The following is a 12,794-nucleotide window of genomic DNA, read 5'->3' as shown; positions in this document are numbered from 1 at the left end:
TTTCCAGTGCCAACACATTCAAAGGGTGGCCAGTGGAATAAGAATTAGTTCTACTTAATACAAGTAGCTGAACTCAAGTCTGGTTCTAAGGAATATTTTTGCCATCTCCCTCTCCCACCCCTTCCCCGGTAGGGAATCACTTGTTACCTTGAATAATGATGATATTGGTTTCCATCAACGTGATTGAGACTAATGACACCTGTGTGTTTCATGTTGTAGGACACGTGGTATGAGTTCCGAATTTTGGCTGTCATGCAAGGTCTAATTAGCGAACCCAGCAATATTGCTGGAGTCTCCAGCACAGGTAAGCAATGCTATGCTTGTCTTGGCAGGCAAGCGTTTAGCCTCTGAATCTAACCCAGTTCTGAGATCTTCTCAATCAGCTCTAGGACCAGGGAATCCTGTTGTGAGGATTCCCCCAAAGATTAAAAATATTATTCAGTTTAGAGCAGTGTTTCTCAAACTTGATCACTTTAAGAGAGGTGGACTTCAACTCCCATTATGCCCAGAAATTCATGAAAAACTTATATAGTAGTAGCCAAAATTGTGGAAAACCTTTTGAGAAAAGTGCATTTTCTAAAACTAGCTAATAACACCACTTTCTTTTGGAGTAGTACCATAAAATGGTATGGAGGAATGGAAGAAAGAGGGAAAGCTCTCGGAGGAGTTACAGCACCACCTGAAAAATATCTCAACAAACATCAGGACATGAGAATAAGGCTGTAGAAATCATTCAGAGAGGAGCTCCAAGCAAAGAGTTTATCAAGGTTATATATGACTTTAGGGCACTCTTTCCCAATCTCGTCAACTTTAAGATGGATGGACTTCAACACCCACAAATTCCACAGCCAACCAACTAGGGAAATAGTACTTTAGGACGATTCAAAGCACTGAGACAATAATGTTTTTTCTTTCTACAGTAGTGGCCAAAATTGTGGAAACCTTTGGGGAAAAGTGAATTTTCTAAAACTAGCTAATAACACCACATTTTTTGGGGAGGGGCTTCAAAGGGCCGCCCTACAGCTGATCAGTGTTAAAAGAAAACAAATGAGTAGACCAGTGCCTGCAAAAATACATGAGTAGATCAGTGCCTGCAAAAATAAATGGGTAGACCAGTGCCTGCAAAAATACATGAGTAGATCAGTGCCTGCAAAAATACATGAGATGATCAGTGCCTGCAAAAATACATGAGTAGATCAGTGCCTGCAAAAATAAATGGGTAGATTGGTACAGCTCTCCAAGCAGTTAAAAGCCTGGTAGACCAGTACCTCTGCTAAATCCTAAATAACTGTCACATGACCATCAAGCCACGCCCACAAAATAAGCCACGCCCACAGAACCGGTAGTAAAAAAAATTAGAACCCACCCCTGTTTCAAATGTATCAATATATAAATATTCTGTGACTCATTCTTGATAAGCTTGTTTATCATGAAGAAAAGAACCGTCATAATAATTTTTTAAATGAAAATAATAACATCCTTTTTTATGTCTGGAGAAGAGAGATAACATTTGGAAGAGGCTCAGATAGACATCCGCTGATTCATTGGAGTATAAGTCGGGTGGGGTGGGAAGTAGGACAGCACAATCAAATTTGTAAGATTCTGTTATTATAAACCAATCTTAAAAAACGTCATTTTAACCGTCCTGTAGAGTTTGATTTCCCAAACTGCCTCATATAGAAGAGCTGTTACGTATTCCAATAATATGGTAAAAGGTAAAGGTTTCCCCTTGCACATATGTGCTAGTCATTCCCGACTCTAGGGGGCAGTGCTCATCTCCATTTCAAAGCCGAAGAGCCAGCGCTGTCCGAAGACGTCTCCATGGTCATGTGGCCGGCATGACTAAATGCCAAAGACACACAGAATGCTGTTATCTTCCCACCAAAGGTGGTCCCTATTTTTCTACTTGCATTTTTTACGTGCTTTCGAACTGCTAGGTTGGCAGAAGCTGGGACAAGTAACGGGAGCTCACCCCATTACGCGGCACTAGGGATTCGAACCTCTGAACTGCCGACCTTTCGATCGACAAGCTCAGCATCTTAGCCACTGAGCTAACGCGTCCCTCTACAGGTATTCCTGTACGCATCTCCAAACCTTAATTCTACCCACGTCTCCTATCTTCTTTTCTACCCAGACATATTTCCGCAGCCAGAGCTGACTGACGAAGGATTGGCGCGTCCGGTGTTGGCGGGCATTGTTGCTACGATTTGTTTCCTCGCTGCCGCCATTCTTTTCAGCACGTTGGCGGCCTGCTTTGTCAACAAGCAACGCAAACGGAAGCTCAAACGCAAAAAAGGTGAGGACTTTCCTGCTGATCCTTTTTGGCGATCAGGTGAAGGTAGGCAGGCTTGGAAAAGGGGAGAGGAAGGAAGGCATCCAAGAATATTCCAGGCATTTGTCTTTCAGGGAAGAGAATGTAAGTTCAAATCCAGATGTTCAGATTCCTGGTCTCTGATGCATCTCTTTTTCCAAAGTCCATCGGATCCTAATGTTAAGCAATGAATCACTGACTTTTAAGGAGCTGTGTCAGGGGTGGGCAATTAGAAACTGGGACTGTTGTGGAAGGCCGAACCTGTAGGCCTGTGAAAGGTCTCTGGAAGCCATCTTTTACATCTAGGCCTTCAGGCCTGCCACATTTACTGCTGTGGGAAACTGGAAGGGAGGATTGTATGGAGCATGGGTGATAGGTAGTCATAATAACATTCCTTTCTCAGGGAGTCAAGGCTGTCTTGCCCTGCACCTGGGAGGATGGAACTAGGAGGCCTGTCCAGTTTGGACCATGCTGTAATTGGACCATGTGATGGACTTGTGGGTGTTGGGCAAGGACTTGGATTTTCCTTTGGTGTGGGGAAACCCTGGAAGCTTTCAGATTTGGGTTTCCCCAGATGTGCCAATATGACATCTCTAAATAAATGTGACGGGGAGAGGGAAGGGGAAAGGAAAAGTGCAGAAAAGTAGGGCAAAAGAAAGAAAACGAGTTGACTTCCAACTTCCGTTGGTGCAGTAGAATAACATCAAACCTCAACTTTTTACTTTTACATAATAGTGTAAATTAGCCATTTCTAGAACAACAAATCTATCTAACTCAGGGGTGAAATCCAGAAGGTTCTGACAGGTTTGGAGAACCGGTAGCGGAAATTTTAAGTAGTTCGGAGAACCGGCAAATACCACCTCTGGCTGGCCCCGAGTGGGGTGGGAATGGGGAATTTGCAGTATCGTTCCCCAGGAGTGGGGTGGGAGTGGAGATTTTGCAGTATCCTTCCCCTGGATTAGGTGGGAATGGAGATTTTGCAGTATCCTTCCCCTGCCACACCCACCAAGCCACACCCACCACACCACGCCCACAAAGTCATGCCCACAGAACTGGTAATAACAAAATTTGGATTCATCACTGATCTAACTGGTAAAGCCCAAAACTAAAGTTTCATTTTTTCCCCCTACCTTAAGCACAAAGTTCAGAGTTGACTATTTAAGGAACCTAGTTTCTCATTCATGGATCTATAATGGTCTGTTTCCCACTTTCTCCTTTTCTATTGCTTTGTAGACCCTCCTCTCTCTATTACCCACTGCAGGAAGAGTCTAGAGTCTCCGTAAGTATTTTGCATTGTGAGCACAGAAGCTATAATTCGATGGACGGTTAGCCAAAAGGGGCACTGCTGATGTCAATCTTCTCCAGCTTGATTTTCTCCTAACACCTTAAGGTCCCACATAAAGATCTTCTAGACAATCATACAGGATCTGTAACCCTGGGGAGGCAAAAGAAACAGGAGATGATTGGCTTTAGTTGAGCGTTTCAGAGCTCCAATTGTAGCGAAGTCAGGGATTGTTTCTCATGTCTGGAAATAGGAATAGCAATAGCACTTACATTTATATACCGCTTTCCAGTGCTTTCCAGCCCTCTCTAAGTGGTTTGCAGAGTCAGCATATCGCCCCCAACGATCTGGGTCCTCATTCTACCAACCTCCGAAGGATGGAAGGCTGAGTCAACCTTGAGCCAGTCAGGATCAAACCGCTGGCAGTCAGCAGAGTTAGTTTACAATACTGCATTCTAACCACTGGGAAGGAGGGAGGGAGGGAGGGAGGGAAGGAAGGAAGGAAGGAAGGAAGGAAGGAAGGAAGGAAGGAAGGAAAGAAGGAAGGAAGGAAGGAAGGAAGGAAGGAAGGAAGGAAGGAAGGAAGGAAGGAAGGAAGGAAGGAAAGAAAGACTTAGACTTATATAGTGCTTCACAGTGCTTTCCAGCCCTCTCTAAGCGGTTTGCAGAGTCAACATATTGCCCCCAACAATTTGGATCCTCATTTTACCCACCTCGGAAGGATGGAAGGCTGAGTCAACCTTGGGCCTGGTGAGATTTGATCTGCCAAACTGCTGGCAGCCGGTGATGAGCAGAAATGGCCTGCAGTATTGCACTCTAACCACTGCGCCACCGCTGCTCTTAGGGGTGCAGGACATTTCAGTGCTTCATCTCAAGCAACTCATTGTACATAGCAATAGCAATAGCACTTAGACTTATACACTGCTTCACAGTGCTTTACAGCCCTCTCTAAGCAGTTTTACAGAGTCAGCCTCTTGTCCCCAACAATCTGGGTCCTCATTTTACCCACCTCAGAAGGATGGAAGGCTGAGTCAACCTTGAGCTGGTCAGGATCGAACTCCTGGCAATTGGCAGAATTAGCCTGCAATGCTGCATTCTAACCACTGGGAAGGAAGGAAGGAAGGAAGGAAGGAAGGAAGGAAGGAAGGAAGGAAGGAAAATAGCAATAGCACTTAGATTTATATACCGCTTCACAGTGCTTTTCAGCCCTCTCTAAGTGGTTTACAGAGTCAGCATATGGCCCCCAACAATTTGGGTCCTCATTTTACCGACCTCAGAAGGATGGAAGACTGAGTCAACCTTGAACCAGTCAGGATTGAACTGCTGACAGTGGGCAGAATTAGCCTGCAATGCTGCATTCTGACCACTGGGAAGGAAGGAAGGAAGGAAGGAAGGAAGGAAGGAAGGAAGGAAGGAAGGAAGGAAGGAAGGAAGGAAAATAGCAATAGCACTTAGATTTATATATCACTTCACAGTGCTTTTCAGCCCTCTCTAAGTGGTTTACAGAGTCAGCATATGGCTCCCAACAATCTGGGTCCTCATTTTACCAACCTCAGAAGGATGGAAGACTGAGTCAACCTTGAGCCTGGTGAGATTTGAATTGCCAATTTAGAGGCAGCCGGCAGTCAGCAGAAGTAGCCTGCAGTACTGCACTCTAACCACTACGCCACCATGGCTCACAGAAAACAGTTGCACAGAGGAGCTGGTCCTATAGTCCTAAGGCCTTCAAGAGAAAATAGATCTTAGTTAGATCTTGTTATTGTGCTTATTGTTGAAGTCCGTGGTGCTTTAATGAGTTTGCCTTCAAAGTCTGACATTCAGGTTATAATTTGGAAAAACATCTTCACAGCCCAGTTGTTCCTTGGCTTTGTAATCCTCTCAGAAGTATATTTTAAGAAGTCCATTACTGCTTGGAGAAAAAATAACTTGTGGTTTTGTTGACTCCCATAACAAAGCTGAGGAAAATTGTTAGCCTTGGTTCTCCTCAGAAAAGTGTATATGTGTGCATTGTTGTGTACAGAGTATATACAAATGACCTGAGAAAGCTCACCTCAAAATGCCAAGTCAAACATTACAGTAGTGGCTAAAATTATGGAAACCTTTTGGGAAAAGTATATTTTTGAGGTTTGATGGCTAATAACACCACTGCTGGAATGGCCTGGGAATAGCCCAGACTTTAACCCAATTGGAAAATCTATGGAGCCGACTAAAGAAACTTGTTAGTCAGAAGCGACCCAGCAATAAAACCCAGTTAATAGAAGCCATCATTCAATCTTGGTTTCACATGATAACAGCTGCAGAACTCAAAGACTTAGTTCACTCCATGGGAAGACATTGTAAGGCTATAATTCATGCTAAAGGTTACCCAACTAAGTATTAACTGACATGGTGATCATTTTTGTATATCTCATTTTTGCTATGGTGATCATTTTTTTATATCTCGTTTTCTCTACGTAATTTCACTTTTCTTCTTTATACTGCAACTGCTATTCTCATAGCAAATCCTTCCTAAAAATTATTGCATTACATTCTTGATTAAATTATCTTTCCATTGATATATAATTTTATGGTACTACTCAAAAAAAAAAATGGTGTTATTAGTTATTTTTAGAAAATACACTTTTCCCAAAAAGTTTCCACAATTTTGGCCACTACTGTAGAAAGAAAAAACATTATTGTCTCAGTGCTTTGAATTGTCCTAAAGTACTATTTCCCTAGTTGGTTGGCTGTGGAATTTGTGGGCGTTGAAGTCCATCCATCTTAAAGTTGACGAGATTGGGAAAGAGTGCCCTAAAGTCATATATAACCTTGATAAACTCTTTGCTTGGAGCTCCTCTCTGAATGATTTCTACAGCCTTATTCTCATGTCCTGAAGTTTGTTGAGATATTTTTCAGGTGGTGCTGTAACTCCTCCGAGAGCTTTCCCTCTTTCTTCCATTCCTCCTTCCTAGGCTGTCTTCTGGCAAGGTGAGTCCTGAGAGCATCCGTACTCTACGGCCCCCTTCCGAGTCCTCCGATGACCAAGGTCCATCTGGCAAGCGCATGCTCAGCCCTAGCAAGGAGAAAGAGCTGTCTCTTTACAAGAGGACCAAACGGGCTATCAGCAGCAAGAAATACAGTGTTTCCAAAGCTGAAGCTGAAGCTGAGGCCACCACTCCCATTGAGCTCATCAGCCGTGGGCCAGATGGCCGCTTTGTCATGGACCCTTCAGAGATGGAGCCCTCGCTCAAGTCCCGTCGGATCGAAGGCTTTCCTTTTGTCGAGGAAACAGACATGTACCCCGAGTTCCGCCAATCGGATGAAGAAAATGATGACCTTGTGATGCCTCCTTCCGTTGTGGCCCTCAAGTCTCAGTTGACGCCTCTTTCTTCCAGCCAGGAGTCTTATCTGCAGCCACCAGCATACAGTCCCAGATTCCATCGGGGTCTGGAGGGAACAGGGGCCCTTCAAGCCACTGGTCAGGCCCGGCCCCCGGGCCCCCGGCCATTCCACCATGGCCTATATTATGGTTACCTCAGCAGCAGCAGCCCTGGAGAAATGGACCCTCCACCATTCTACATGCCAGAGGTGAGCCCTCTCAGCTCCGTCATGTCCTCCCCTCCCCTGCATCCAGAAGGACCTTTTGGGCACCCTACCATCCCTGAAGAGAACGGAGAAAATGCTTCTAACAGCACACTGCCCCTGACTCAGACTCCAACGGGAGGCCGGTCCCCTGAACCATGGGGCAGGGCTGAGTTCCCTTTCAGCGGCCTGGAGTCCTCGCCCATCCTCTTTCCTCACCAGCTCCATCCGTGCGAAATGTCCGAGAGCATGCAGCCCCAGGCCAGTCTTCCGAGGGGACCTCCGCCTTCCTCCCTTCAGGTTCCTGCATCCTACCCTGGCATTCTGGCTCTGGAGGCACCCAAGAGTTGGGCTGGCAAGTCACCCAGCAGGAGCCAACCTTCCATGATGCCCACCACATCCACCACCCCCAAATGGCAGGACAAACCTATGCAACCAATGGTGAGCCAAGGGCAGCTAAGACATACCAGTCAAGGCATGGGAATACCGGTGTTGCCTTACCACGGGCCGTCCGAGCCAGTTAGCCACAGCAGCACAAGCACATTTGGCCTAGACACAAGGTGGTACGACCCACAACCGAGACCTCGGCCAAGCCCTCGGCAAGCCAGGAGGGTGGAGCCCAGTTTACATCAGGTGGTGTTGCAACCGTCAAGGCTTTCACCCCTGACTCAAAGCCCCCTCAGTTCCCGCACCAGCTCCCCAGAGCTGACGGCCCGTGCCAGACCACGACCCGGCTTCATCCAGCAGGCAGAGATATCGGAGATCACCCTGCAGCCCCCAGCCGCAGTCAGCTTCTCACGCAAGTCGACGCCCTCCACCGGTTCTCCCGCCCAGAGCAGTCGCGGAGGGAGTCCCAGCTTCCGACCAACGATGGCCTTCACTTCTTTGGCCACCGGCTTTCCTCCTTCTCATTGCCCCTCCATGCCCATGGAATCCATGGACGTCTTTGGACAGATCTCCTCGCCAAGGAGGACTGGGGAGGAAACCCATAGGCCAGAGCTGACACCAACAACCAGTTCAGGGTAAGGGTGTGCACGCACAAGTGGAATTTGCTTGCCTTCCTTTTTTTACCAAGCCCTTCTTTCCCTCCCACCTCCCCCACTCCCACCCCTCCCCCAAAATCCTTCCCCAAACACCATCAATGGAGTCCTTAGAGTTGATCTAGACACCCTTTATTTATTTATTTATTTATTTTGGAGATGACTAGTTCCCCAAGTTCACTTTGCACTGGTTGGGGCAATACCGGTGCCTGTTGTTGCTCAGACTCAACAGGTTAGCTCAACGGAATGCTGTACCTTTGAGTTAGTTGTGGTTTTGCATTGTTTTGTTACCTGAAACTCCCACTTCTTTCCACCCTCCATCGTTCCATTGGAAATCTCATTCAGAGCTTGCTTCTGGCTTGGGGACTGACACCTCAGATGAACAAAGTTAACAACATTTCAGATTCAGGAGTCTTTGGAGAGAGGGCGGGTTGGGGTTTTGTGGGGACCTGGGTGAATATATTCTAGGAATTACTGATATTTTGCTTTTCTCATTCCTGGCTGTTGACTTTCCTGGAACACGAAACCCTAGTTTTTGCCTTTCTCGCATCCTTTTTTCCCCCCTCCCAATAGGATTGATCTTCCTCCATGATTCCAACTAAGCTACCCAAGCCACTTTTACCTTCCTCATCTCCAAAAGGGGTGCTGCAAGCTTTGCCCCCAGGTTTGTCCAGGGCTTTAGCCCCTGAACAAATTGCCAGGAGAAGGGGAAACCCTAAAACCCAACATCAACTTAGAACCCCAACCCAACCCAATCCAACGGTGAAGTCAACATTCTTGGATCCTGACCATGAAAGGTGACTGGAGCTGGTCTTCTCTCCAGCAGCTGGTTTCTCAGGGACCAGCGTTGCACCAGGCAAACTGTTCTTTCTTTCTGTCTCTTCCTCCTCTCCTCTGCTCCTTTGTCTGATGGTACTGTTTTCCATCTTGGTTGTTCTTTGTTGATGCAGCTTTTTTTTTGTTGTTGTTTTGATTCTTGATGTAGTGGAGTTGTATTCCCCTGCTCTTCCCTTTTGATCCCGGGGACCTTCTGTAAATGAGTGGGGCATTGTGCCATCTGGATGGGGAGGGGGAAAGAGAAAGGGGGAAGTAAAGGATGGGAGGTGTGGTCTGCTTGTGATGGGAACAAGCAGGGATTGCCGCTGTTAAGTTGGCAGGAGCATAAGCTACAATGCTACGAGTGTAGCATTGGCTTTCATTCTCCTTGCAACTCTTTCCCGTTCTGCCATTTCATTTGTACTATCTGGTTCCCGGAAGCTCCTAATTCATTAACACAATTATGGGGATGCTGCTTTCAGGAGATCCAGACTATTAGGAGAAGAGAAATGTGCGTACACAAAAAGGACAGAGCAATCTCTTGGTGTTTGAAAGCAACTAGAGAAAAAGCAGTGAAAGCCACCTCTCTGATTGGGAAAGATGGACCTCATGGACCTTCTCATGGATCCAAGGTCACACCAAAGTCCACTACCAGGAAAAATGTCATCTTCTGATGATGCTGCCTACCTCCAGATTGATGAATTTTAGGATTCTCAGCAAAGCCACCTTAGCTGAGGAGGTTCTGGAGGCTGAAGTCCACAGATCAGCACCCAAGTCATGGGAGTTTTCCCTAATGCAAGGGTGGGAACTTTCTAGGTCTTTTTGGTTTTTGGCCTCCTGTTAGTTCCAGGGAAATATTGTCCAATGATATCTGAAGGACATAGAGTTTCCTTGGCCCTTGTCCGCACCATGAACATTATACTTGCTTTCAGGTCCCTTTAATGATCATGGCTCCTCCCAGGGAATCATGGGAATTGTAGTTAAATTTTTAGAAGCCCTGAGGTAGACATGGACTACACACTGGTGGCTTCCCAAATAAATTTTTCAATGGGCTTTCCTTAGAGGACGGAGGGCAATTCACCATCTTCAATGATGGCCTCAGATCCTCTTTCATGATGTCAGCCATTTTTCTCCCGATGGAACTACAGTTCCCAGGATCCTTTGGGAAGAAGAGTTGGAAGTGACCTGAGGGAACTTGGCAGTGAGTGACCCAGTCCATAGCATTGAGAAGACCTTCGTACTAGATTCCCCCCGTTGCATTGATGATGAAGCTCTCTACACTTTTAGCTCTCCTTTCTTCCTCCCCCTTACTTTCTCCAGAAATGTTTGTTCGTTTGTCTCTTGGTTTCCTTCCTCCCTCGCTTTTCCTTTGGTTTTTTTTTTCCCCCTTCCCCTTTTGACTTGCTGATGTCTTGTGGAGTTTGGCTCCGTGCGGATGTTGATAACTGCTTTGTTTTTGATTAATCTCAGCTATCTGGGCAGTGTTGTCGAGACAAGCCACTCCTCAGCTCAATAGGTAAGGGTGATCAATGTCTGGAAGGATGGTGATGGGTTTTGGGGATTCGGTTGGGGTGAGGGGTCCGGGAGGGGATGTGAGAGGGGCTTTCCCCCCCAATAACATTTATTTATTGATTGATTTGGTTATTATTATTATTTTTAAATCCTTTTCTTTTCCTTTAAAGGGGAATAAGGCATTGCAAAAACTAGGACAAACTATCACACACGCAAAACTTTGTGGCTTTGGGGTTTCTCCCCTTCTGCAGGTTAACAATAGCAATAGCTTAGACTTATATACTGCTTCACAGTGCTTTACAGCCCACTCTAAGCAGTTTAAAGAGTCAGCCTATTGCCCCCAACAATCTGGGTCCTCATTTTACCCACCTCGGAAGGATGGAAGGCTGAGTCAACTTGAGTTGGTCAGGATCAAACTGCTGGCAGTTGGCAGAGTTAGCCTGCAATACTGCATTCTAACCACTGTGCCACCACAGTCCTTCCTTCCTCCCTCCCTCCCTCCCTCCCTCCTCCGTCCTTCCTTCCTTCTTTCCTTCCTTCCTTCCTTCCTTCCTTCCTTCCTTCCTTCCTTCCTTCCTTCCTTCCTTCCTTCGCAATAGCATTTAAACTTATATACCACTTCACAGTGCTTTACAGCCCACTCTAAGCAGTTTACAGAGTCATCCTCTTGCCCCCAACAATCTGGGTCCTCATTTTACCCACCTCGGAAGGATGGAAGCCTGAGTCAACCTTGAGCCTGGTGAGATTCGAACTGCCAAATTGCAGGCAGCCGGGAGTCAGCAGAAGTAGCCTGCAGTACTGCACTCTAACCACTGAGCCACCACGGCTCACCTCCCTCCCTCCCTCCCTCCCTTCCTCCCTCCCCCTCTCTCTTTGTTTCAAGCCAATTGGCAAAGCAGGGATGACCACTTATGAACTTTGAAGTAAATAGAAAGTTCTAAGGTAGGTAAATTGAGGACCCAGTTTGTGGGGGCAATAAGCTGACTTTGTATAAAAAAAGAACACCACTTAGGGGGGGTGTCGAAAGCTCTACTAAGCAGGTATATACAAAAGTATGAAGGCTATTGCTTAACGCATTGTAAGCCCCCCCTGAGTCTCCGGAGAAGGGTGGCATATAAATCAAATTTTAAAAAAAAGAAAAATTGAATCTGTGAGGACTATGCAGAGGCTATTACAGTCAATGCTTCTTGCTTTGGCTTTCAAAGGAATGAAATGGGTCTACCTCAGTCTGAACTGAAGCTTCTTGGATGAGAAGCAAAATGTTTTTCAAGAAAAAAACCACGAAAGTCCTGTTATCTTTTTTTGGAAAAGCATCTTTGGGAAGACTCTACTTTTTTTTTTTCTGTTTAGAGTCCCAAAATGGCCACTTGAAAACCATCCATTCGTGAAGCACTAAAAATGTATTAGTGGGCCTTGAATGAAATCCTAGACTATCAGCCTTTCATGGTAGAACATGGAGGCTAAAACACGATGAACGGTTGCAGGAACTGGGCCTGGCTAGTCTAGTGAAGAGAAGGACCAGGGGAGACAGGATAGCAGTCTTCCAATACTTGAGGGGCTGCCCCAGAGAGGAAGGAGTCAAGCTATTTTCCAAAGCACCTGAAGGCCAGATAAGGAATAATGGATGGAAACTGATCAAGAAGAGATTCAACCTGGAAATAAGAAGGAATTTTCCAACAGTGAGAACAATCAACCCAGGGAACAAAAGTTGCCTTCGGAAGTTGTGGGAGCTTCATCACTGGAAGCTTTCCAGAAGAGACTGGACTGCCATCTGTCAGAAATGGTGTAGGGTCTCCTGATTGGGCGGGGGTTTGGACTAGATGACCATAAGGTCCCTTCCAACTCTGTTAATCTGTTAACATAGAATAATAGGGTTGGAAGGGACATTGAAGGTCTAGTCCAAACCCGCTGCCTATGGTGGGAGATCCTATACCAGTGATGGCTAACCTTTTTGCCGTTGCGTGCCAAAAGCGGGGGCAGTGCGGGGAGGGAGGTTGCGTGCGCGTGTGCCCATGCTCATAATTCAATGCGCCCTGGCCCCCGTATGCGCCTGTGACACCCCCATGCTCACCCCACTTTTGTCACGTGATGGCACAGTGGGCCAGATAGGCCCGTTTTTTACCCTCCCCAGGCTCCAGGGCTTTCTATGAGCCTGGATAGGGCGAAAATGGTCTTCCCCACCCACCCACCCCCAGAGGTCCTCCGGAGGCCAGAAATGGCCCGTTTCCCAACTTCCGGTGGACTCGGAAGGCCCGAAAATAAGCTGGGGAGC

The 12,794-nt window shown here is 46.6% G+C and overlaps 1 protein-coding gene across 1 annotated transcript in view; it reads left to right on the top strand.

Annotated features, from left to right (window-relative positions):
- The window catches only part of IGSF9B (immunoglobulin superfamily member 9B), an 80,015-nt gene that overhangs the window by 52,685 nt on the left and 14,536 nt on the right, over positions 1 to 12,794 (top strand). Inside the window, exons 15-18 of the mRNA XM_070952319.1 lie at positions 220 to 304; positions 2,135 to 2,296; positions 3,545 to 3,590; positions 6,545 to 8,176. Of these exons, the coding sequence (XP_070808420.1) occupies positions 220 to 304; positions 2,135 to 2,296; positions 3,545 to 3,590; positions 6,545 to 8,176 (1,925 nt within the window). The remainder of the gene's footprint in view (positions 1 to 219; positions 305 to 2,134; positions 2,297 to 3,544; positions 3,591 to 6,544; positions 8,177 to 12,794) is intronic.

Source organism: Pituophis catenifer, unplaced genomic scaffold (genome assembly GCF_029215685.1).
Source record: "Pituophis catenifer annectens isolate HBS135680 unplaced genomic scaffold, rPitCat1.0.hap2 SCAF_12, whole genome shotgun sequence".
NCBI classification, from domain to species: Eukaryota; Metazoa; Chordata; class Lepidosauria; order Squamata; family Colubridae; genus Pituophis; species Pituophis catenifer.
The sequence above is the reverse complement of the archived record's forward strand: the minus strand, read 5'-3'. Positions and strand labels throughout refer to the sequence as shown.